This window comes from Canis aureus, chromosome 8 (assembly GCF_053574225.1).
Source record: "Canis aureus isolate CA01 chromosome 8, VMU_Caureus_v.1.0, whole genome shotgun sequence".
Classification (NCBI taxonomy): Eukaryota; Metazoa; Chordata; class Mammalia; order Carnivora; family Canidae; genus Canis; species Canis aureus.
This window is the reverse complement of record NC_135618.1, coordinates 23,302,978-23,330,154: the sequence shown is the minus strand read 5'-3', so window position 1 is coordinate 23,330,154 and position 27,177 is coordinate 23,302,978. Positions and strand designations below refer to the sequence as shown.

At 38.2% G+C, this 27,177-nt stretch overlaps 1 protein-coding gene across 3 annotated transcripts in view; it reads left to right on the top strand.

Moving 5' to 3' along the window:
- The window catches only part of ALG14 (ALG14 UDP-N-acetylglucosaminyltransferase subunit), an 89,510-nt gene that overhangs the window by 30,069 nt on the left and 32,264 nt on the right, over window positions 1-27,177 (top strand). For all 3 annotated transcript variants that reach the window (XR_013384439.1, XM_077905515.1, XM_077905516.1), the window contains one exon: window positions 5,154-5,285. Coding sequence is in view for 2 of the 3 variants with exons in the window: in XM_077905515.1 (XP_077761641.1) it covers window positions 5,154-5,285 (132 nt within the window). In the remaining variant the exon portion in view is untranslated. The remainder of the gene's footprint in view (window positions 1-5,153; window positions 5,286-27,177) is intronic.

Below are 27,177 nucleotides of genomic sequence, written 5' to 3'. Positions count from 1 at the left end.
CTAGCATTAAAAAAAAATGGGAAAGAAAGGGAAAGCCTTTTATGCTTAGACCTCAAAGCCTCAGGGACACTCCTCTCTTATGGATCTGTTTTCTGGGAAGAGGACCCATAGGGCTGAGAGGCTTCTTGAGGCCCCTGAATGGTCATTTTCACAGAGAAAAGTCTAGGCTATTTACCTGGAACACATTATCAGTGGAGGGGACATTGGTCTTTGGATCCTTTTCACCCTCCCTCCTGTTTCCCGAAGCTCTTAGAACATGGTCCCTCCTGGCCCTAGCTGTTTATAAGCTCCCAACCCCCTGCTTTGCTTGGGTGTTTTCTCACTAATCTCACTGAATTCCATTCAGTTCAATCCATTTATTGAGTGGCCTCTGCAAGTAAGACCCTAAATGTGCACTGAGAATCCCCTTCTTTTTGTCCTTTTATATTCTCCATGTAAATGCATCTCAGCTAGGTGACAAGATTGGATTAATTTATATTACACATACAATAAACAACATACTGAATCACTCATTCAATAAACACTTATTATAGCATCAACTGTAAACCAGGTACTCTTAACAAGCACTGAGGTGGCAGTGATTATATTTCCTGGCCTCCCTAGGTAAATTATGTTCTAATGGGGGAGACAGATAGTAAATAAGTATATAATATGCGAGTTTTAAAATATAATTTTAAAACACAAAGGAAGCCTGCTAATATGTACATGTGGGGGCAGGAGGCATCTTAGAAAGGTTAGTTGAGCAAGGTGCCTCTGAGGAAACCAGACCTAAAATGGGGGAAATGGGTGGGTAGAGACTTGGATTTGGAGAGAAATCTTTTTGGTAGGATTTCCAATTAACCTGAACTTCTCATCAAAAAATTAAAATGTAGGGGCACCTGAGTGGCTTAGTTGGTTAAGCATCTGACTTCAGCTCAGGTCATGATCTCGGGGTCCTGGGATTGAGCCCAGCATTGGGCTCCTGTTCCACAGGGTGTCTTCTCTGGGGGGTGTCTTCTCTCTCTCCCCTTGCCCCTCCCCACCATGCTTATGCACACTCTCTCATTCTCTCTCTCTCTCAAATAAATGAATAAAATCTTTTTTAAAAAAAAATAGCAATAATGTAGGGAAGATTTGGATAGGACTTGGAGATAGAGGGCCTCTCCAGTATAGAACTGTAGGCTGGACCACTGCACCATACAGATTCTCCTGTCCCCTGCCAGTTGGGGTCATGGTTCTGACCTCCCAAGCTCGTCATCACCTGACTCTTTTCCTGTTTATACACTGGTAGAACTTCCCGCTTGGCTTTCTTCCCAGCTACCACTTACACTCTTCATCCTTGATGGTAATGCAGACTCTCCCATCATGTTCCCCAGGCTATTCTGAATAAATTTCTTTCCCTGTGACTTGGAAGAACCTATTCATTGTCTTGCCCTGTAGGTTACTATATAGTTTATCATTTCACTGGGACACTTCTGAGAACAGAAAGGGCACTGTTAATAATTATGCTGGGCCTCCAGGTATAGATTGGGACTGTCCTCTGCAAACTGTGTGGTTGTCACCAGAGATACGTGGTCATTGTCCCAGTTAGCTCCAGCCACAAGTGAACTGACTGCCCTCTGCTAGCATCTGATCCAGAGGCTGAGTTGGGCTCCTTGCATGTTTGTCTAGAAGTCAAAACAGAGGCCATCCCTCTTTCCTCACCAGCCTTGTTTTTCACTCCTAGGATTGTTTTTCTAGTTTCCATCTTGGAAGTCCCTCTATCTCCATACTAGAACATCCCTCCACTAGTTTTCATTCCTCTTCTGAGAACGGAAGAGACTTCCTAAATCTATTTTCTCTGTTTCTTAAAGCTGCTACCTGAGATGAGATGTAGACTGTTCTTCTGTGTCCAGGTCTGACACCGCTGTCTTCAGACCCAGACACTTTTGCAAAACTCCTACGAGGCCTGTGTGTTTGTCTCCCTGGAGTGAAGATAGAATCTGAAGAGTTGGGCTTCATGAGGCAAAGTCAAACTGATGTCCTTCCAGCCCCTCAGGACACTAAGAATATCCAGAAATACTGTACATTGCCTCTTTACAAAGTTATGTGCGTTAACAGCTTTAAGAGATTCAAGGGACAGGGATGCTTGGGTGGCTCAGTGGTTAACCACCTGCCTTTGGCCCAGGGCGTGATTCTGGAGTCCAAGAATCAAGTCCCACATCAGGCCTCCTGCATGGAGCCTGCTTCTCTCTCTGCCCCTGTGTGTGTGTGTGTATCTCATGAAAAAATAAATAAAATCTTTGTGAAAAAAAAGAGAGAGAGAGATTCAAGGAACATGATAAACACCCATGCTTTTTTAAAGAAAATTTTAAAGATATTAAGGTCAGGCCACAAAATTGGGAAGTAATATAAAAAATTTTTTATAATAAGATCCTTCTGGGTTATTTTTACTATAATAATAACACTGACATATTATTGGATTCAAATATATTTTGCAGTACAGGTTCCATAGTCCCTTATCCAAATCCCCAAAAAGTTCTGGAAACCAGGGGGTAGAAATTCAAAGTTTGTCACAAGTTTGACAGTAAAATCTGATTTGAATTGGCCTTAGTCTCATAGTCTTTGTCCTACTTAGTGTGACTATTCATGTTTTGCTATGGAAATATTAATATGTTTGGTTACTTCACCAAACTTCAAAGGGGGACATATGCTATATGTACTGTATTACCTGTTAAAAATACTTCTGACCCAAACGTTTTCTAATACGGGATTTTGGCTCATAGTACTAGTTTGCCAGTTATGTGTTTTTGATTAATAATCTCCACAAATCAGGTAAAGTACAGACCTCAAAGAAAATTCCTTACAGAGTTGTCCCCACTTTATTTACTGCCCCCTGCCTGTTTGGTCTATATAGCTTGGGAACTAATCAGTATTATTTTCCAGTTAAACATTTAGTACCTTAATCCTGTGGAAGGAGATACCATGTTGATTTAATAAATGATGAATGAATAAAAACAGTGAATAACATGTTGAACCCAGATCTCCCCTTCTCCACTTGTGTAACATGGAAGGAAGAGGAAAGAGCCCTTTACAGTTACATGTGAGACACAGTAGTCACACATGCAGTCCATATTCATTCTGTGCTGAGTGTGTAAGAACTATGCTCATGCCCTCCTGGAGCCTCAAAGAGGCCTCCAGAAACAATTTCATACCTTTTTCTAAATGCATAATCTTAGGACCAGTAATTGTGGGTCTTCCATTAGTGTAGCAAAAGGCTTTTCTATTCTTTTCTCAAGTATATTGTACTTCCAAGACCAATAAGGGGGATGAGAAGAGTGTATTAATATTTAGCCCTTTACTGTCCAACTTAACCTGTGTGATAGCCAAACTCCAAGAAACCCCCAGTGATTCAAGCCCTTGTGTAGTTCCTTCCATAATAAATATGATTTATCTTTGTAACCAGTAGGACTTTGTACAAGTGACAAAGTGTGGCTTCTGATGTTAGGTTATAAAAGACATTGTGGTTTCTGCCTTTCCCTATCTTGGATCACTTGCTTTGGGGAAGGAAACTAGCTGCTATGTAACGAGAATACTCTAGTAACTCTATGGAAAAGTCCATGTAGCAAAGAAGTAAGATTTTCTGCCACAAACTTGCACTAAATTGCCAGTCATGTGAGTGAGCCACCTTGGAATTGGATCCTCCAGCCCCACTCAAACCTTCAGATGAACCAGCACCACCAGCACCAACCAAAAACTTGACTTCAGTTTTGAAAGAGACTGTAGCCATAACAAACCTGCTAGCCTACTCGTGGATTCCTGATCCCCAGAAACTTGAGAAACAAAAAATATTTGTTGTTTCAAGCTGCCAGGTTTGAGGGTAATCTGTTCTACAGCAAAAGATAACAAATATACCAGGAACTTTGATTCAAGGAAGAAATGTTGGTTTCTCTTATTGTGAAAGTAATAATACGTGCTTGTTGCAAATTTCAAACATAGATATATGTGACCTAGAAAATAAAAATACCCAGTTATTCCACCTTCTTTGCAATTTATGACGAATAGTTCCAGATTTTCTCCAAGTAGATACTAATATGTATACATGTGTATATACAAACATACATGTGTTGTGATTTGTTAATACAGACTAGATCATATTAAACATACTGTCCTGCAACTTGTAGATTTTCTTTAACAACTTACCATGGTACATCTTCCATTTAAGTTCATATAAATCTATGTCATTTGTTAGTATATCTTCATATATTTTGTTGTGTGGTCTTATCCATTTCTTACTAGAGGATATTTGGGCTGTTTCCAGTTTCTACAAATACAAAGCATCATACAGTGGATAAGCATGTAGATAAATCTGTGGGATATATTTCTGGAAACAGAAATGTGGATCAAAAGTAGACACACTAGGGGATGCCTGGGTGGCTCAGCAGTTTAGTGCCTGCCTTTGGCCCAGGGCATGATTCTGGAGTCCTGGGATCGAGTCCTGCATCAGGCTCCCTGCATGGAGCCTGCTTCTCCCTCTGCCTGTGTCTCTGCCTCTCGCTCTCTCTGTGTCTCTCATGAATAAATAAATAAAATCTTTAAAAAATAAAAAGTAGACACACTTAAAATTCTGATAGATATTTTCAGATTGCCCTCCCCAAAAGCTGTATCCCAAAGTTGTACCAAGGAATGTAAATGTCTATTTCCCAACACCCTCAACAGCATTGGGTATCCGCAATCTTTGACAATCAGGCAAGTGAAAAATGATTTATTGCATTCTTTTGTGTTTGATTACTATCTTTTCACATCTAGCTATTGGTGTTTCTTCTGTTTGGGATTGTCCATCTCCTTTGCTAATCTTGATACTAGATTATTTGTCTTACGTATTGGTTTGTAAGGACAGTTTGTCAGTCAGCATGTTAACCTCTCTACCTAAAACATATTTTCTAGAAAATTTACCCCAACTTATCATCAAAACCAACTTTAACATTTTAGAATCATATTTAGGAGCTTTTTTGTCTTAACCCAATGATGTGTGTTATATCAAGTATAAAAGAGGCTTTATAACTTAATTTGAAAGTAGTTAGAATGAAAATTTTAAATAAAGCATTTCCTATGTGTACAAGTGTTAACTGTTACTGTGTTTATCTTGGGTATCAGTGGCCTGGTTGATTTGGATTTTTACTATTTCCTTCTAGTTTCCTGAATACTATATTCACCGCATTCCCAGAAGCCGTGAGGTTCGGCAGTCCTGGCTCTCCACAGTGGTTACCACCTTGTACTCCATGTGGCTCTCCTTTCCCCTGACTCACAGAGTGAAGCCAGATTTGGTATGTATTACCATCACTAAGGAGATGGAAAGTCACACTCCTGTCGATCCTTTATTAGTAGTAGGACATAGTGTTTTCTTCAAAAGCTACTCTTTATCAGGGTGCCAGATTTTACACTAGACCTTTTATGTTAAAAATTGATCACATGAATGCACTCTGCTGAACGAGGTAAGATATTTATCTTCCCTTTCTAGCTATAACTTGAAGTCTAAATTTGCCCTCTTCCCTCCCCCTTCTCTTGTGGTGATAAGCCCTAACACGACAGTGTCTTTAACCAGTTTGTCTTCCTCTTCACCTATGGTTCCCAGGCCAACATTATGCATTTATCAGCCAGAAGAGAGCCAACTTTTTATTCCTTTTCAGTACTTTTTGTTTTTGTCAAGATTGGCTTACCAGGTTATGGTATGCACTGGGATGAATGTCCTACACATCCAAGTTGTTATAGGAAAGTAATACAGAAAACAGAATTTTTATAAAAACGTAATTATTACACTGTGTTCAACCTTACCTTCCTTATCATCTTAAGTTCTCTGTGGTCTTCAGGATAAAGTTCTGTTATTCAATTCTAAATGTATTTTATTTTTAAAGGTTTATTTATTTATTATTCATAGAGACACACACAGAGAGAAAGAGAGAGGAAGAGACATAGGCAGAGGGAAAAGCAGGCTCCCTGCAGGGAGCCCAATGTGGGACTTGATCCCGATCCAGGGATTCCAGGATGACACCCTGGGCTGAAGGCGGCGCTAAACCGCTGAGCCACCCGGGGATCCCCTCTAAATGTATTTTCGTAGACAATGGAGAGCAATGGATATGTTATCATAGTAGTGTACACAGTTCTTAAATAATACTTTCATTCCTATTTTAAGGCAGAATCCATTAATTGGCATAGTCTGAAAGGAAACTCTTTACTTGTTCTTCACATACACGAGTTCTGGCACAGCAGATGGTGTTCTTATGAGTAGTTGAACAGAAATGTGTTTAGCTTGATTTTGAAAGATCTCTGAGTTTGGTCATTGCCTTTCATCAGCTGGATTGCACTTCAAGTCCCTTCTTTAGATGAGAATTTTAAAATATGAATTATTCTACATGAGTAGTTTAGATTGTTTTTAAAAGATACAATTTACAAACAGTGAGATGCACAAATCTTTTTTTTCCTGAGTTTTATTTAAGTTATCTCTATCCAATGTGGGGCTCGAACTCTGAGATCAAGAGTCACATGCTGTCCCAATTGAGCCAACCAGGCGCCCCAAGAGATACACAGATCTCAAGTGTTTGATAGTTTGACCATATTCCTGTCAAGATAGAACAATTCTATCACTCTATAAAGTTTTCTCCTGCTTCTTGCCAGTCAGCCTCTATCCCTGAGCAGCCGCTTTCTGATTTCTGTCACCACAGATTAATTTTACTTATACTTATTATTAAATTTTTGACAAAAAGAGTTTATTTCATAAGCTCCCACCACATTTTTAGTGTGTAGAATTTAGATATTTCCCTAAAAGATCATTATTGCCCAGAAAAATTTATTTCTAAAATTCCAAAGACAGTGGAAAAGAGAAAAAAGGTCTTGACATTTTAGGCAGGAAATTTGGGATTTATATTTACTGCATCACTAGAGGCCTGACCACCATGACAGGCAACAGCTAGCTTGAGTGTGGTTTAGGACTCTAAAGGGTTAAGGCTCAGAAGGAAGTAGTGACAGAGGTGGATGATGTGTGTTGCAGACAGAGGAGCTCTGGTGACTGCCTGACCGAAGTATTTGATACCCTTGTAGTAGAAAGAGTAACCGGTGGGGCTTTAGGACACTTGGTCCCAGGCCCACGTTGGCTTTTATTTCATTTTAGTCAGTTCTCTTCTGGGCCTCATTCTTTACCTTAAAACTAAAGGATTGTACTAGATATCTTCTCAGTTTCCTTCTGACTTTAGTCTAAAATTTTATGAGTGCTATAAATTTGCTCATAAAAAGTGAAAGGGGAAAAAAACTATTATGATGTTTCTAAAGGAGTAAGAGTGAAAAGGGGTAGGGGGATATTAAATACTCAATTTCCATTTGGAACTGAGTTAGTTAAAAGAAATTATTTCAAACCTGAGCATTTTCCGATCAGCTGCTCTGATACAGTTGGCTTCACAAAATCAATTGGCACTTAATGAAATCCCCTTCACTTTACAGAGAAAAGCTAATAGTTAAGAGACCTTTTTTACTATAACATGCAGATCTTTCTTGTATTCTTCTTTGGCTTTCTTATGACTTCCATCACAAAGCATTATTCCTTCTTTACTTGTTTAGGGGGGAAAAAGTGAAAGAAAAACCCACTCTTGGGAGAGATAGCAGCATCAGACCTTAAATCACTGGAGTTAGCTGAACGGCCAGGTGCCTTTCTGCTCTGCGTTAAACTGTGTGCACCTGAGTCTGCTGCACACTCAGCTGTGTCTCTACATCATTTTGCCATCAATAAAATACAAACACAGGCACTTTCCTTTTTGTTCCAGAATGAGTGCTGAATAATAGAACATTTTAATGTTTTTCAAGTGGAAATTCCATCTAGTGTATATTGGGTACTGTTCATTGAGCACTTAGATGTGCCAGATGTAGTACGAGTATGAGTGCTTGCATCCCTGCTGTATGAGATAGGAAGTGCTGTGGTTCACATTTACTGGGTGAGGAAACTGAGGCACTGAGGTGGGAGGTTACTTGCCCAGAGTTTGCACAACAAAAAAATAATGGAGCTAGGAATAAATAAATAAACAAACAAACAAACAAACAAGCCAGGAAACAATGGAGCTAGGAATAAAAAATAAATAAATAAATAAATTGAAATAAATTAAAATAAAATAAGCCAGGCCTTGCTGATTCCAAAGCTCAAGGCATTAACCACTGAACTGTGTGCCACTTTGCTTCTGGCTCACACCATGGACGCTACTATATTCATTCATTTGTACCAATTAAGAATCAATTGATACATTATTTTCTTTTATTTAAAGATTTTATTTATTCATTCATGAGAGATACGGAGAGAGAGAGGCAGAGACAAGCAGAGGGAGAAGCAGACTCCATGCAGGGAGTCCAATGTGGGACTCGATCCCAGGACCCCGGGATCACGACCTGATCCAAAGGCAGATACTCAATCGCTGAGCCTCCCAGGCACCTGATACATTACTTTTTAAAATAAGTTACATGAAATATCACTCCCCCTAAGTAGTAGTATAAAATGAAAATAAATCCCCAAAACTCCCAAGTACCTGCTTTCATAGAGGTTTAACACTGATATAAATGAATAATAGCATGTGTCATGTATATTTGTCAGAATATCTTTAAAACAAAGTGGTACTAGAAATGGGAAATAATACTATTAAAGAAGTATTATTACAGAATTCTACAAATGAGATTGACTTGGAAAATTAAAATTCATATTTACCAGTTTCCTGTTAGAGAAATATGTACACATTAAACCATTGTGAGGATATGGACTGTTTCATGCCTTAATTGACTGTTTTGGGAGACCTCAGCCTAATCTCCGCCAATAATTTGAAAGGATAGTTTCTTTTTTTATAAGATCATCAAATACTTTTTAGGTGCTTCTAATATTTCACAGGTCATATTTTTTAAGAAATAGGATTTTGCCACGCATCTGTGAACAGCCGTCATAAGTTCATAAGACTGTTGTTGAGTTTGAAGATAATGGGACCAAAAACAGAGCAGTAGTTGCCAGCATCTGGGACTAACTACAAAAGGACTTAAAGGAACATTTTTGGGGTGAAAACTGTCCTGTATCTTGATTGTAGGGATGGTGGTTAGTTGATTGTATTTGTTAAAACTCAGACCTGTACACCAAAAAAGGGTAAGTTTTACTGTATGTAAATCGTACGTATCTCAATAAATTTTCATTTTAAAAAAGATAGAATGGATTAAAATGTGTATCATTGCCCAAAGCAGCACATTTAGCTTCCAGTAGTCTTATGTATATAGCCTTTCACTCACTATCTTTGAGTAAAAGTGATTTGATGAGTCATTGCTTACTGCTCTTGACACTAATCACTGCAATGTTTATAAGGCCTAAAGAAGTGGAGCAAATACTTGAATTGCATTGACAGCATTTGTCTAAAATTTCTGACATAAAACGTGGGACCTTTGTATTAAAAATCTGGGTCAAGAAGCATCAGAGAAAGCAAAAATAACACTTCATCAAATGAACTGAGATCTCTGGTCATTTTAGTCACTTACTGTTCTCTGTTTTTCTCTATTACCTTGGAAGCAGCAAATACAGTTAGGCAAATTTGGACTGCTGTATTATGTTTGATTCGTAGATGAATCTATGCTCAAAGTGGTAGTTTTTCAAAGTATACAGCAAGTGCCTGCCGTGTGCTACTTTTCCAGTTGGATATCTAATAGGCATCTGAAACTTTCTTAGTCCAAAATAGTAGATATTTCACACTCTTTCCCAATTTTAGCAAATTTGCTCAGTGAAATCCCCAGGAGATATCTTTGATTCCTCTTTCCCACACCCTACTTCCTGTGTTCAATAGCAAGCCCTACCAGCCATGTCTTTAAAATTTATCACCTGTCTGTTTATTTCTGTCCATTTGCACTGCCACCATGACGCCCTCTATTGCCTGGTCTCCCAGCCTGTCTGCGTATCTGCGTATGGAAGAAAGTTCATGTCCACCTGCAATTTCTTTACCACTTAACAATCAATGTAATTTTTTAAATGTAAATTAGATTCTGTTACTTTATACTCAAAAATCCTCCAGTGGTTTTCTATGCTGTTAGAGTAGAGTCCAAACTTAGTGGAGCCTGTGTGCTCTAGCCCTGACCTCCTTCTTTGACCTCTTCTCCTCTTCTCATCCCCTAGTTCACTATGTGCCAGCCACACCTGCCTTCTTTTTTTTTTTTTTTTTTTAAACAAACCCAGCTGATTCATATCTCAGAGCCTTTGTACTTGCTTTTCTGTGCTTGGGACTCTTTACTTCTGATCTAAACATAACCAGATCCCTTTTGTTCTTTGAGCTCAAGTGTTACCTCCTTACAAAGACCTGATTGCTAGCAGTTCAGCTAATGTCCTCATCCTCTATCCTGCTTTATTTTCTTCAAAGTACTAATCCCAATAAAAGTTATCTTTTTTATGTATTTGTTTATCATCATTCCATAAGAAACTGTGCCTGCCTTGTTCACTGTTAGGGAATGGTGCCTGGCCCAGGGTAGCCACTCAGCACATATCTTACTTAGATAAATGTTCCAGTCACTGTGCTGGTTACTCAGGATGCAAACATATGTGAGACATGGGCCTTGCCCTCGGAGAGCTTATACTCTAGTGGAGGAAACAAATGGGAAAGTAATTGTAATTCAGTATGCCAAGTTCCTTAGTAGTAGCAAGTCCAAATTGCCATAGAAGTATCAGAAGAGGATGCCAATGGTTGGTTCATTCCCAAATATTTGTTGAGGTCCTACTCTGTGCAAGGATTTATACTCTGTGTGAGAGATATAAAAGTAAGCACAGTAGGCAGCAGTCTTGCCTATAGCTGGATGGTTACAGTGTGATAATCCTCTCTGGGGAGTGAGGTAAGGCTTCAGAGTAGAGATGACATTTAAGCAAAGGTGGATGGAAGAGAGAATAGAAAAAGGTCATTTTAAGAAGAGCAAAAGTAATAAGTCAGGTGAGTAAAAGTCACATACTGTACATAAATTTGAAACCTTTGACTACACCTTTATTAATTGGCATTTTACATATAACATTTCATTGTTATTAGAAATCAGTAGGACCTAGACCTTAAGAACTCAGTACAAGTAATAAGTAGTTATTTTTACAAAACTAAATATCATAGGTACTGTTAAGATGGCATACTTGGCTTTTTTCTTTAAAATCCCCATAAACAGGCATTTTTCATTGAAATTTCAGTAGTTAAAGGAAATAACCACTTCACCATTTTATTATCATGTAGATTTATGAGAATGGATCCACCTAAAAGTGATATTTTTAAAATCTTTTAGAAAAAATAATTATTGAGCAATGCCTGGGTGGCTTAGTCAGTTTAACATCCGACTCTTGATCTCAGCTCAGATCTTGATCTTAGGGTCATTAGTTCAAGCCCCAAACTGAAAAAATTACCGAGCTATTCTGATCTGTCTGGCACTCTCCTGAGTACTTTACATACATTAACTCATTTAATTTTCCTAACAGTCTCCTGACATAGTATTCTTTATCTTCATACCATAGATGAGGAGCCCAAAGTCCAGCGTGGTCTAAGTAACCAGGGTCACAGAGCTAATCAGTGTAGCTTAACTCTGGCTCTCTTTAGAAATGTATCAGATTCTGTCAGAATTAGCTAACTTGCTCAATTCAGAACTTAACTAGTCTTTTTTTAAACATCTGTATTGCAGTAGGCACTGAAGGGGGTTAACGCAATATAGCCTGTGTCTTTGAGAAGCTTTTATTTAGTTAGCTTCAAGAAAAATAGTAAAAAAAAAAAAAAAAAAAAAAACACAGGTAGACATGAAATAGAGAGTAATTCTATTGGAAAAAACCTATTTAGATCAGAAATTTTTCTTCCATCTCTGTAGCTATAGCTTGTTTTGCTACTTGAGATTCTTTTTAAAAAACATTTGAACACATTTTTAAAGCTTTTTTAACATTTTGAAATAATTATAGATCCCAAGAAGGTGCAGAAATAATACATAGAGTTTCATGTACTCCTCACCCAGCTTCCCCTAATGGAGACAAATATAACCGTAGTACAATGTCAAAGCCAGAAAATGTGTATTATTAGTACAATACTGTTAACAACCAGACTATACTCACTTTTCCCTGTTTTTTATATACATTCACATGTGGTTGTATGTGTGTGTATGTATAGTTCTGTGCTACCTTATTCATGTATTTATTTGTGTAACTACCGCCAAAATCAAGATATAAAACTGTTTCGTCACTGCAGAGGAAGTCCCCTGTACTTCCCTCATCCCTGTCTCTTGGCAGCCACTGATCTGCTTTCCAGCTATACAATTTGCCATTTCAAAAATGTTCTATAAATAGAATTAAACAGTGTGAAACCTTTTGAGGTTGACATTTTTTGCCAACTATAATGGTCTTGAGATTTTTTTTGCGTGTATCAGTAATTCCTTTTTATTGGTGAATAGAATTCCATTGTACAGATGCACAGTTTGCTTAGCCATTCATGCATTGAAGGACATTTGAATTGTTTTCAGTTGCTGCTGTAAGTAAAACTACTATGAACATTTACGTACAGGTTTTTGTATAATGATTAAGTTTTCATTTCTGTAGGTAAATGCCCACAAATGAGATTGTTGAGTCTGATAGAAAGTTCAAACTAAATTTTGTAAGAAACTGCCAGACTATTTTCCATAGTGACTATACCATTTTACATCTCACTAGCAGTGTACAAGAGATCCAGTTTCTCTACCTTCTCTCTAGATTTCTTGATATTATCATTACTTCTTATGTGTGCAGTGACACACCATTGTGGTTTTAATTTGTATTTCCCTATTTGCTAATGAATTTAAATATCTTCATGTACTTGTCATTAACATGCCTTCTTCATTGAGAGGTCTGTTCTAGTCTTTTTGCACAGTTTCAAACTGGGTTGTTTTACTTTTGAGTTTTAAGAGTTCTTGTCTATATTCTAGATATAAGGCTTTGTGCTGTATTGTGGTTTATAAATATTTTCTGCCAAGTCATAGTTTCTCTTTTCATCTTCCTAACAGGGACTTTCACAGAGCAAAAGTTTTATTTTGATGAAATCTAATTTGTCAATTTTTTTTTAATTTTGGTTGTCACATCTAAGAACTCAAGTGAAGCATTCTAGATTCTGCCTATCCCTAGATTCCAAAGATTTCCTCATTTCTTTCCTAAGAGCTATATAGTCTTATGTTTTACTTTTGAATCCATAGATAATTTTGAATCAGTTTTTGAATAAAATATAAGGTTTAGATGAAGGCTCATTTTGCCAATAGATGTCCAACATGATCTGTTTTAAAAAACAAAAACGAAACAAAAAAACAACTTTCCTTCCTCCATGGAATTGCTTTTGCCTCTTTGTCAAAAATCAGTTGGAAATTTTTTTTAAGAATTAGTGTGGTGTGTTTGTGTTTATCTATTCCTGGACTCTCCATTTCATTGATCTCTATGTCCCTCTGCCAGTACAACACTATTATGAATGATATAGCTGTATATAGTAATTCTTAACTTCAAATCGAGTTATTTCTTCCACTGTATTCTTTTTTAAAATTATTTTAGCTCTTCTAGTTCCTCTGCCTTTCTGTGTAAATTTTGGAATAAGCTTGTTTATATAAATACAACAAAATTTTGCTGGGATTTTGACAAGAATTACAATATATGTATGCATCACTTTTAGGGAAATTGACATCTCTGTTGAGTCTTGCAGTCCATAGCCATTGTATGTCTGTACATTTTTTTTTAAGATTTTATTTATTTATTCATGAGAGACACACACAGAGAGAGAGAGAGAGGCAGAGACACAGACAGAGGGAGAAGCAGGCACCATGCAGGGAGCCTGACATGGACTCGATCCCGGGTCTCTAGGATCATGCCCTGGGCTGAAGGTGGCGCTAAACGGCTGAGCCATCGGGGCTGCCATATTTGTACTTTTAATTTAGGTCTTCTTTTATTTCTTTCATCATCATTATGTAATTTTCTGTATATAGACCACATACATATTTTTTAATTGATATCTTAGCATTTTACTTTTTTGGAATGATTGTAAATTATAAATAGTATTATGTTTTTAGTTTTGGTTTCTACTTCTACATGTCTGTTGCTAACATCTAGAAATACAGTTGATCTTTGTTTTTTGTTTTTATGATAGTCACACAGAGAGAGAGAGAGAGGCAGAGACACAGGCAGAGGGAGAAGCAGGCTCCATGCACCAGGAGCCCGATGTTGGATTCGATCCCGGGTCTCCAGGATCACGCCCTGGGCCAAAGGCAGGCACCAAACCGCTGCGTCACCCAGGGATCCCTGATCTTTGTTTTTTTTATCTCATATCTTGTGATCTTGCCTAACTCATATATTAAATCCTAAGAATTTTTAAAATATATATCCTGGGATATTCTAGACAATCTCATATTCTGCATATAGGGAAAATTTTTCCCTTCCAACCATTATATCATTTATTTCATTTTCTTGCCTTATCGCACTGGCTAGGACTTCTAGTATTATAGTCAATAAGAGTGGTGAGAGCAGGCATCTTTGTCTTGTTCCAGGTTTTAGGAGAAATGCATTCACTCTTTCACCACTAAGGATGATGTCAACCGTGGGTTTTTATAGATGTTCTTTGTCAAGTTGAGAAAGTTTCCCTTTGCTGTTAGTTAGGGTTCTCCAGAAAAACTGAACCAGAAAGTGGTGCAGGATTTTATTCAGCCTCTTTGTTCTATTCAGGTCTTCAATTAAGTGGATAAGGACAATCCACATTAGTTGAGAGAGCAATCTGTTTTACTCAGCCTACCAATTCAAACACTCATTTCACCCCCAGAATACCCTCACAGACATACCCAGAATATTTGACCCCATTGCCCCGTCAACTTGACACATAGTATTAACCATCACAACCTCTGTTCCTAATTTGCTGCAAATGAAAAAATTAATGTCATTAGTGATATTGACTTGCCAGGAACTTTCTTTTTTCCCTGAATTGCTGTTACTTGATTCTCTTGTATAAGAACTTCATCTCTTATCATATTTTTTGGTAATCAAAAACCTCTATAACATGTTCAAAGGAAACGTAGCTGGACAAAATAAATTTTGTCAGGTTTTTTTGCATCAACTAATATATGATATGTGATTTTTCTTTAACCTATTAATATTGTGCATTACCTTGATGTTTCAAATATTGAAACACACTTGTATTCTTGGGATTAAATCTCACCTGATCATGGTATATATATATATAAAAGAATTATACCAGTGTGTGTATATATATATATATATATATATACACACACATACACACACATATATATACATATATATACATACATATACATATACATATATATATCTGGATTTGACTTACCAGTAATTTGTTGAGAATTTTAATGATGATAGTCGTGAGTGGTATTGGTCTTTAGCTTTTTGCTTGGGACTCTTTTTGTCCGATTTTGGTCTTGAGATAATAGTAGCCTTATAAAATGATTGAGAAGTGTTTCACCCTCTTTGTTTTCTGGAATATTGTTTAGAATTGATATTAATTTTCTTTTAAATGTTTGGTAAAACTCCCCAGTTAAGCCATCTGACCCTGAAGATTTCTTTTTCAGAAGCTTGTTGTGGATTACATTTCTTTAATAGTTATAAGATTATTCAGATAATCTGTCTCATGTTGGGTGAATTTTGGTAGTTTGTGATTTTCAAGGAATTAGTCCATTTCATCTAAATTATTATGAGCATAGAGTTGTTTATGGTATTCCCTTATTGCTTTTTTTTTTTTTTTTTTACCAGCTTTAGGATCTGTAATTACTTCCTCTGTTTCTTTCTTGATATTGGCAAAATCTGTCTTCTCTTCTCTTTTTACATTTGTCATTCTTGCTAGAGATTTATCAATTTTGTTGATCTATTTGAAGAGTCAGCTCTTTTTTTCACTCATTTTTTTCTGCTCTTCATTGTTTCCTTTCTTCTGGTTGCTTTGAGTTCATTTTGCTCTTTTGGTTTCTAAAGGTAAGGGCCTAGATATTGATTTAAGAAATTTCCTCTTCTCTAATATAAGGATTTAGTGCTACAAATTTCTCTTTCGCACTGTTTTAGCTTCATCCTACAAATGTGGATATGTTGCATTTTCATTTTATTTAGTTCCAACTTTTTTTTTATTTTCTTTGAGTCTTCTTTGACCCATGGATTTAGAGTGCTTTGCTTAATTTCTAAGTACTTGGAGGTTGTTGTTGTTGTTTTTTTCCTATTATCCTTCTGTTATTGATTTCTAGTTTGATCCCATTGTGGTCAGGAAACCCTGCTCTGTTTTTAAATATTTCATGTTTGTTTTATGATCCAGGATACAGTCTGTCTTGGTGAATACTCCATGGATGCTTGAAAAGAATGTATATCTTACTCTTGTGTGGAATATTCTGGAATTGTCTGTTACATGTTAGCTGGTGGACAATGTTGTGGTGTTCTTCTGTATCTTCACTGATTTTCTACTTAACATGTCTACTGATAGCCACAAGAGACATGGAACACTTTGTTAGCCCTTCTAAAACCACGGCTAACTAGGCCCATTGATCTTGGCCCTTCATAATCTGTTGTCTGCCCTTTTCCCCTTATTGTAATTGACACGTTGATCTCTCAGTAATATGAATTTTAAATACTCTTTGTAGTTCCCTGTTTGCATCTTGAAACCCCAAAATTTCTTCACTGTTGTATCTTCTTTGGTTTCTCCTAAAGATAGGAGTCTTTAAGTCAGTCTTTTAGTGAGTAGACTGATCTGGTACTCTCTTGAAAATATACTCCTGAGGAGAAATTAGTGTGTTTCAAGGAGGAGAAGAGAAAGTTGAAATTGAGAGATTAGTAGTCATTAAGCTACAGTCAGAGAACTGCCTGTGTTGGGGGAAAAGATCTGTACAGTTCTCGAGGGCAAGGGCTGTGTATTTTTGTTTTTCCCATGGTCCCTTCCTAGAAAAGTGCCTTCCACATATTTGCGGAATGACTTAAAAATAAATGAATGAATACTGGATGGTGTTAGTCATCACAAAAACAAAGACACCCACTCCCTAAACTGCTACTCTTCTCAGGCTTTATTGAGTGTCTGAAAGACCAGAAGAAGGGTTTTGCGAGTCCACAGTGTTTGATTACTGGCTTCATTCCAACCTGGCTGTTGTTAAATGAAATATTCAGGCAAAGAGCTCTGCATACAAAAATGAAACCTAATTTAATTTTTAATCAAGTAAAAAATAAATTTCAGATTCTACATGTATAACAAATTGGAAAGAAATGGACCATTTCAGCCTAATACTCTGCCTCTTTGCCTGAAGCTGAAGCTGGTTTAATTCGCCATGACAAATTTAGATGTATTTATTACATGTACACTCATGCTTTGTATGAAAGAAGACCATTATTTTTCTTAGTCTTTTTTTCCTATGTTCCATACCCAGTTTGAGCTGTGAAATGTCTAAGTTCAGTAGCAAATTGATGACATAGAGAGTGGATTATTGTCCATAAGTGGCATACTGTGATTTTTTTTTCATTAGATATTTTCTATGGTGAGCCACAAACTGGGCGGCACTGGGATTACCACTGTTTGCATAGCATATAAAATTTTTATTGGCCTATTGATTGACATGTGTTTGAAACATTAAGAAGTCAATTAACTTCTTGTTGACTTGCCAGAATCCTTACAGGAACTTTCTTTTTTCCCTGAATTGCTGTTAGTTTGATCCTCTTTGTATAATGAACTTCATCTGGTATTATATTTTTTGGTAATCAAAAACCTTTATAACACGTTCAAAGGAAACGTAGCTGGACAAAGAAAAAGTCAGCTGACCCAAGATGCCTATCTGTAAATGGAGTTAAGTGAGAATAAGATTTTTCCAGCCAAGTCAAATAAGAAATGATTAGACTGCAATTATCTCCCGCTTTATGTTTTTCAGGATTAATGAAATCATACTTGTGAGACATTTGTTTAAATTTGTTCGATTCCTATACCTTTGCTAACCAGTCCCCTGTAACACAGTAAAATAATGGCAGTGTTCCTTTGACCCAGCTTGTATTTCTCCTTGGTACATGCACTATAAACTTAGTAACTTTCATGAAGATATAGAAAAACCAATTCTATTATACGTGCATTTAGCAAGTCGGATGATGGTTAGAGTCCACTATGAGAAGCGATTCTATGTGAAAATCCTCCCACGTATCTGGTTTCTTCTGACTGACAGGCTGCCTCTCCCAGCTGCATGGTGAAATTACCAGCTGTGCCACTGACACATTGGCTGGGTGACAACCCGTAGCTGCTTCCATCCACAAACGAACTATTTAATTTAAACATTATGACTTCTGTTTCACATTTTGAGTGACCTCAGAACAAAATCTGGGTCAGAATTAGGCTGTATGTAACCAGAGATTGCTTTGAGTTGTTTTTATTTTTCTCCACTTTAGGGGATTCTCCAAAGCTTGAGAATGATTTTTCTCTCCTTTCTAAATTGATCCTTTTTCCACTTGGCAAACATTACGTTTTTCCTCTCTGCAGAAGCCAGCGTGGCTTTGCCTACCGGTTTTCTCTCTCATTTCACTTTGCCTGCGTCACTGTCTGAGTTTGTCACCGTTCCAGCCCATCACAGGCATATGTGAGCACCAGGCCTGATGGGGCCTCTTCCTTTCAGGGTGAAAGCTAGCATGTTTTCCTAAGGATAACAATGTGACTACAGTGAAAACAAAAACGAACGTTGAAGGAAAAGGAATTCAGTCGTGAGAGGATGCGAAAGGGAAGCGCGATGAAAACAAAGCTGTTTCCAAAGAAAGGACTCATGTGCAGCCAGAGGCAGTGAACTTGGAGAGCCTTGGCCTTGTGGGAAAGGCGGTGGGAGGCCCAGGCAGCTAAGTGAGAACTGGGGGGCGGGGTGGGGGGGGGAGTGGAGAAGAGAAAGGAGATCTTTGAAATGATCCTCAATTAAGTATGTGATTCCTAGAGCCAGTCCCAGTTTCACAGCCTCTCCAGGGCCTACTTTAAAGTTTCAAATGAATCCAGATAGCTCTATTTATATAGCATCTGAAAATCAATAAAGTGCCATTTGTGTTTAGCATTTTGAAAATCTCTTTTTGGTCCTGAGGGGAAAAGGAAGAGAAAGGAGCACAGAGAGAACACAAATAGTTGAACATGGTATGGGAACGCTTAGTTGGGAAGGCTGGGGCAGTCCAAGTCAAGTGCACTCTTGAAAGATTTGGAGATGGCCAGGACCAGAGCTGGAATGGAAGCAGCTGGGAGAGTTTTTGGAATTGAATGCAGACTGTGAACTCCTTGAGGAAAGGTAAGGTACATTACTCATCTTGGCAATCTCAGCACCTATTAAAGAGAAGTCGGGGAGGAGGGATATAGAAAGGAAAGAGAGAAACTGTGAAAACTTAGTGATGACTGCTTAGAGCTTACTTAAGTGGAGTGGAAAAAATAAAATGAAACAACAACAACAACAAAAAACATTGCAGAACTGCTCTTGGTGAACTTTTGCACCTACTGAATTAATCCCTGGAACTCATCTCATCTAAGGATTTTTTTGATAGTGCATTTCCGAAGTGTTAAATGTTGCCTTTGTCAAAGAAAGCAGAAGGAAGTGGAGAGTTTCTCATTCATCTTACGCAGAATACTGTTGGTTTACTTTATTTTTTTTATCAAGATGCAGTTCACACAACACAACATAAAATGAACCATTTTAAAGTGTACTAGTCAGTGACAGTGAGTACATTCACTGTGCTGTGCAACCACCGCCTATAATAGGCTCTGAAACATTTCATCAACACTTGCTTTACTCTAATGCCTGAGTGTCATGGGATCACTTAGGGCTTTGTCTTTATAAGAAAGAAAGAAGAGAGAGAGAGAGAGAGATATGCACACATACCTAGTCAGTGTTTTGTAAAGCCTCTGGAGACTAAATGCCATCTCCTTCATTGTCTTTTGAATTTCTCATCGCCTTCATTGCCTTCCCCCACAAGACAGTAGCTAAAACTGTACCTTTTAAGGCTAACATTTCCTCTTTAGCAGTTGCTTTTTGGTGATTTATTTTTCTCCTGGCCTCCTGGTATAATCCTTATTTAAGTAGCATGAATACAGTGAAACTACCTGGTCATGGATTTCTTTTTCTTTTCTTTTCTTTTTTTTTTTTAAGATTTATTTATTGGAGAAAGAGAGAGTGAGCACAGGTATGGGGATGGTCACAGAGGGGCGGAGGGAGAAGGAGAGAGAGAATCTCAGGCGACTCCCTGCTGAGCATGGAGCCTGACTTGGAGCTCCATTTAACAACCCTGAGATCATGACCTGAGCCGAAATCAAGAGTCAGATGCTTAACCAACTGAGCCACCCAGGTGCCCCTGGATTTCTTTTTCTAGTATTAGACATGTATGAAGTTAAATCAGCTGTAGAAAACTTATTCTCTACATGGAGCATGAGATTTAGGATCCTACTTGCACCAGGACAGCATTTTATAGATGTAAGCCATGTGCTTTTTGCCTTCCATGGAGCCTTTTTCATGGGGTCAAAAGAACAAACTCTGATTTTCTCTAAGGCATATTGGCAAATAATTATAAAAATATTCTTCAAAAGGACCTTCCAGTCAGGGTTGGGGAAACTATGACTATCCTAGGATTACTGAGGGGAATGAGTAAACACCTTACAAATTTCAAATGTTGTTGTGGCTTACAGACAAAGATGTTTTAGCATTATGGTTAGAGGAGTTTGAAGGGTTGGATTTGAAACAGGTTAGAGAGCTTGAGCTGTTATTATTGCACACACTCTTAAAAAGACCAAAAAGTTCCCTGCTGATAAGACCTTTGAATTACAGAAAGAACATGTTGTGACTGATCATTCCTTTTAAGAAATGTGAATACCAGATTTATAAGATTCATATGTTTATGATGTCAAAATTTCCATATTCTGTCATAAAGAATGAAATCTGCAGGGGGATCAGCTGTAGAATTGCAAAGGGCAGCAAATTCCGTTTGTTAGCAGAATACCGTTTTGCGTTCTTGGTCTTCCTGACTTCACATTTAAGCGATTTATACAGATCTTTGACAAAGCAATTTTTTAAAAATATTTACAGCCAACAGTTTGTGAAAACAGGTTTGGCCTTATGGGCTAAATAATTGCTTTTCTCTAAAGACAGGTGTCACATGCTCAGATCAATTGTGTCCACATCTTCAAAGCTCCAGATGCTGCTTTTCAAAAGATTTGCTTACACAATACAGGATTTTGTAGATAAGTCGTGTTCGCGGAGGCAGTGCCCAGGGCTCAGGGGACTTGGTCTGGTGCTGTTTTATTATTCCGAAGCCAGCTGTCCTGTTTGAGCTTTTCAAGGAGCCATGATTCAGCCTCTGTGGAAGTCACATGGGAAAAAAAAATTCCTTAGGGCACCCTGCTGGAGGACAGAATTGGAGTGGATGGGCACTGGGAGTCGGTAGAGGTATGGTGTGCCCTCCTCTCTTTGGAAACCAGGCGGGGCTTCTGTGTGGCAAATTGCCAATCTTCAGCTCACACAAGAAGAGTTCCCCACTTTTGCTTTTTAAGTTTCAAGAACTCCCCCTGACTACTTGCTTTACATTTTTTCTCTAAATTTCCATTTTGTTGTTTTCTCTGGTCTGCATCCATTTGTCATACCGTAGTTGTGGTATAGGAGAAAAAAGAGAAAAAAATGCCATACTGGGAATCAGGAGGTTTGGGTTTTACTCTCAGCTTTGTCAATAATTAGGTGTGTGGCTTGAAGCTAACCAGGTAGCCTCTCTGAGCTTAGTGTCACCTCCCTATCAGATGGGAATGATAAGAAGCTCAGTAGAAAGAGCATAGATTTCAGATCCACTTTGCTTTTAAACAGGCCACTCTCTGCCAGGAAGGTGATTTCCCAGCCATTCAAAACCACTAGCTCCTGCTCACCTCCTGCCAGAATGACTTAACGTTCCTTGCACCTCCTGCATCTCATAGAGTCACAGATAGAGTGGAAGCCCAAAGCATGTTCTGTTCTGTCTCTGTTCATACTTTGACCATTCTTTCTTCCTCTTCCTTATTCATACCTCTGTGCTCCCACTGGGATCATGTTGAAGCTGCAGTTTTCGTCTTCCCTTTGACATCTCTCCCACCTAACTGTTTACAAAGACCGTGGAGTTTGGCCTGTTAACCTCCACTCTTGGGCAGTTGCCTTAATCAGTTTTTATTGCAGGAATTATTCTTTTCCCCAGAGTCTATTGAGAAATAGAACTCAGTTTTAATTTTTGACAATTCTCCCCATTTTTTCTGTCCCTGAACCCAGCACACTCACCTTTGTTGTAAGGGGTTTCTTGCTGTTGGCTGCAGGAAGCAGATAAGTGGTGACAAAAGATAGAGGAGGATTATGGGGAGCACCTGGTTCGCTCAGGTAGTAGAGCATCTGGCTTTCACTCTTGGAATGGTTCGAGGCCCACATTGAGGGTAGAGATTACTTAAAAAAATTTTTTTAAATAAGCCTTATAGGAGTTAGATGTGTAAGAGCTTATGGGTTACTTGATGGACTTCATATAAATATGAATTGAATAAGGTCTTCATATAAATATGAATCGAATAAGGTCTTTCTCAGTACCTTTTCTTTGTCTACTTCAGTAATGAGACCTTTCATATTTCTAAGACAAGCACTCCTTCGGCCTCCTGACTTTTCTTTTTTATCAGCAAATTCTAAAGCAGACTGATGTTCCTTGGGCCACATGTGAACACAAACATGTTTTGTCATATTCATATAGTTAGTTGGTCAGTATTTGAACCACCTAGTTGATCAGTATATTTCATATAGCACCAAAAAATCCGTATTTCTGTATCTTTTTGAAAAATTGGGTGGGAGGATATTAGCCAGAGCTGAGTAGTGACTTCCCCATCCAGGATACATGCTCTCTGTGATCTCTTACCTCTGTTTCACTTAGGTGGGTTGTATGAGTGGACCATGTTTGTGTCCAGCCTTCAGGCTTTTTCCTGAGGACCTTAATGGGTCATAGCAGTGGGAGGGGGTGACTGGTAGATCTCATACATATCATGGAGGACTAGATGCAGGGATGTAAGTGAAGACAGTCGGCTTATTGTGCACAGTAGCCAGGCAAACCTGCTGTCCCTGAACCCTTCCTATTTTTAAGTCCTAGAGCTGCTACCACTAATGTGGCAGAGTAGTTAATATTTATTAGGTTACTGATTATTATTATCTTTATGGATCTCTAGATACAGAGATTAGTGTGGATCCTCATATTCCCCTTCCTGAATCACAGCAAGTCACCCCCTGGTGGTACACTTTGAATTATAAACTTATACAGATAATACCTTAGTAATAATTTAATCTCACTCATTTTATTTATTTTTAACTTCTTGATTTTTCTTAGAGAGTAGAGGCAGAGGGATGGAGCAGAGGAAGAGGGAAAGAGAGAACCCCAAGCAGTCTCCACACTCAGCATAGAGTCCGACACAGGGCTTGATCTCTTGACCCCAAGATCATGACCTGAGCCAAAATCAAGAGTTAGACACTTAACCAACTGAACCACCCAGGCACTGCCCTCGCCCCTCATCACACACACACAACATACTCTCTATTTTTAAAGCTTAGATAATAGAGTCAAGAGGGGGAATGCCTTGTCCAGAGTCTTAGGACTCATAACGAAGCATGAACAAGACAAACCAGTTCTTCTCACTCCCAGCTCCAGACTCAGCTCTAGGCCACACCACAAATGAAACAGATTTCTCTCCTCTCTAAGGGTAACCAAGTTTATACTCTTAATAAGGAACAGAGAAAATGGGCTTGGGCAATACACATCCTGGAGTTCAGAATCTAGGTCTGCTATTCTGATATTTGGGCAAGCTTATGTGAGCTGTTTAATCTCCATAAACTTCCTCTTCTTTATCTGTAGAACAGGGACCATAATACCTACTTCATGTGAACACAAGTAAGATATGCAGGAGAGGCCTCCATAGTAGTTTCCTAGGTCTTCCTCTGCCCCCTTTGTCAATTCCTTTCCAAAAATTCAGAGGCTAACAAGGAGTTAATATTTTTAAACTTAAGCCAAGGAATGTCTGCACAGTGCCCAGCTTGGATGATGTGGTATGCCTAACTGTTTTCATGTTGATTTTCATGCCACAGTGAGCCCCTTCAGGCATGAAAACAACCAGGGATTATTTGTTTCTCTGTTCTTTCTTTTTTGGCTCTCTTGTTGTATTTTCATCACAGTCTCCAGCCCTTCCAAAAGCAGTCTGTCAGGATTTACCAGTGAATCTCAGCTTTCTCCTGTTGGGCATCCTTCTGAATCTGGCCCTCTCAAGGAGGAGCTCATCGGCATGGGCCCGATTCTTAGTTACAGAACTCTTTTCCTCATTTTCTAGATGCTTCTTCTGAGCTTTGCTTTGCACTATCCCTCCATCCAGATCTTTCCTTCCTGTGAACACCTCTTCAACTAATAAGTTAGCATTTAATTGTTCTGTAGTCATTTTAGCTCCGTTACTTTTCTCCTTCCCCAGATTAGATTGTGAACACTTTAAGGTCCAAAAACTAAGTCTCCTGGCTTTATCATTATCTACTATGGAGTTTAGCAATCTGTCAGTTGCTTAGCAAGGTCTTTGATTAATAGCTGGCTTGTAGGGAACTGGAACAGATAGCAGACAAGAGGGTGGTAGTCAAGGAGGAGATATTTGGCTGACCAAAGAGGAAAATGGTGTAATACTCTTGTCCCTCTTGATCCCACTGAAGGTGAATGGAATTCAGGGGAACCTTGAACTGCTTCCTGGGTCATCTTTCTTGCTGGGACTCTCTCCCTCCCTACTAGCCAGGTGTGCCATGTTCTACTTATCAGAGAGCATGGGAACTTAAATGTCCTCTCTTCAAAGAGTGCCATGGCAAGTTTAAAACTGTGCTAAGCTCTCTTAAGATTGAAAGATTAGGAAACATAACCAAGGCTTCGGAACTCAGATCTTCCTTTACTGCCATTCTGCCAAACGCCCACTTGATTCTTAAGGAAAATGTTATTCGTTGAATTATTTCTTATTTTTTAAGAGGATCTCAACCATCAATGTAGAATTGCTTTCTCTTGCCATTTCCTTATATCACAAGACCTAGATATCAGAGCAGAATTTTACTGATTATAATCTGAATGCGTGTCCTTTGAAGCTATTTATTTCTGAATTTTTTACTATTTTATAAACTTGTTATTATTTACAAATGGTTACAATTATTTGTAAATAAATTACTCACAAATTTGTTACTGTTTTTCATTGAATAACTGCTGTGAGCTAGGCACCACGAATGGTGAAGATGAGACATGGATGGCATTTATGTTCAGAGGAGTAGAAAATCTAGGAGACAGGGAGTACCTGGGTAGCTAATTTGGTTAAACATCTCTAGGATTCACTCAGGTCATAATCTCATGGGTCATGGATTGAGTCCCACTTCTGGCTTCACTCCCAGCAGGGAGTCTCCTTCCCCTATTCCCTTTCCCACTATCCCTCCCCCTGCTCACATACTCTCTCTCTCTCTCTTTCTCTCTCTCTCTAAAATAAATAAATTTTTTAAAAAATTTAGGAGACAACCATGGCCAAGGGTAGGAAGGAGGGATCATGCAGACTGGGAACTGACTCACCTCAAAGTTCGAGACAGAAACACCAGTGTGATTATTTGAAGGTGTTTTAAATCCCAGGCCCCCTTTTGGAGGTGAGAGCAGGTTAATGAGCCATTATCCCACTATTCCCGGCTGCACAAACTACATAGTAAAGAATATGGCATGAGGTTCAGAATGTCTGTCAGAATGATTCCAGAAGGCAGGAGCAGTGAATGTACTTCAAAGAACCCAGAACAAATAGCCCTTTAGGTCAGTTTTTAAATCAATAGCAGATCGGGCACTACAAGAGGAAGCCTGTTTCCGAGCCAAACAGTGAACAATCCTAAAAGTCCAGGCTCCCACAGTCTCTGGGGAGTAATTAGAACTTGTTCAGTAATCAGCCAATTTGGATTTCTGAGCATGATTCTAAACACAAAATGATAAAAGTTGGGGAAAGTAAACTAACCATTGCTTCATAATCAAATCACATAATTCAATTAGAGAATCATAAAGTTAGAAATGCTGGAGGGTTTTTTTGTTTTGTTTTGTTTTTTAAGGAAAAGTTATTTAAAAGCAATGCTATTAAAATAAAAATAGCTAAAAATATACAGTAAAACATTTATCTCACTAGGGACCTGAAAACAGTTAAGTATCCAAGTTGGAGTCTAGCCCTCATTAGACCAATAAATTAGTTTTGGAACTCTGAAGTCATTATTTGATTTCTTTTGTCTGCCTAGCCAATTCAGATGTGGGGGACTGTTTGCTCTAGTTGTTGGCAAAACACTATAAACATCCAGGTTCTGGTTGTTGTGTTTTTATTATAAAGCACAGGAAAATTACTTTCATCAGAAGAAATGAAGGGTTAGGATAAATTGTGAGTAAACAAGAGCTTTTGGTTAAGTTTAAATATGGCCTGCTATTTATCCTACACTGGAAATATGAGACAATTCTATATTTACAGATATAGCAACCCTAATATTTGTAACGAAAGGGAAAGACTCTTCCAGATTGTTTGCTTAAGTTTGTCTTGTTGTTTAATCAACAATGCAGACACAAGAAAGGACTGAACAATATCTTACAAGATGATACTTTTTCCTGTGATATCATTTTTGATCTGAAGTTTCTTTCCAGCTTTAAGAGTCTTAAATTCTTGATTCTAAAGTGATGTACTAGGAAATTCCACCAAAGTAAGGCTGCTTGGAACAGGCCCAGTTGGCCCTGGAACATAGATAGTCTCAAGAGGGGAAGCCAGTATATGATACAGTATGTGACTAACTTGCAGAATATTGCCTGACTAGAAGTACCTCGGAACTTTCCCTGACTCTGCTAACACACCCTTGGGAACCACCAAATCTGGCATTTGTATGTCTTAGTAACAAATATGGAGAACTAATTATTACTTAATAAGCAGCAAAATCTTACTAAGCTCTCCCACAATAAGATGTAGCTTACTCTAATAAGAGAAAAGAACTATAAAATAATTCATAAAAGTTAAGTTTCAACTCTACTTCTGATTTGGTTGATGGTATTTATTTCCCTAGACTAGAGATTCGGGGTTATAATGACATTCACCAAAAGACCCAAATTACGTTTACATGAAAGTTCATATGATGAAACAATAATTAAGTTAGGTTAAATGTTTTCACTATTTT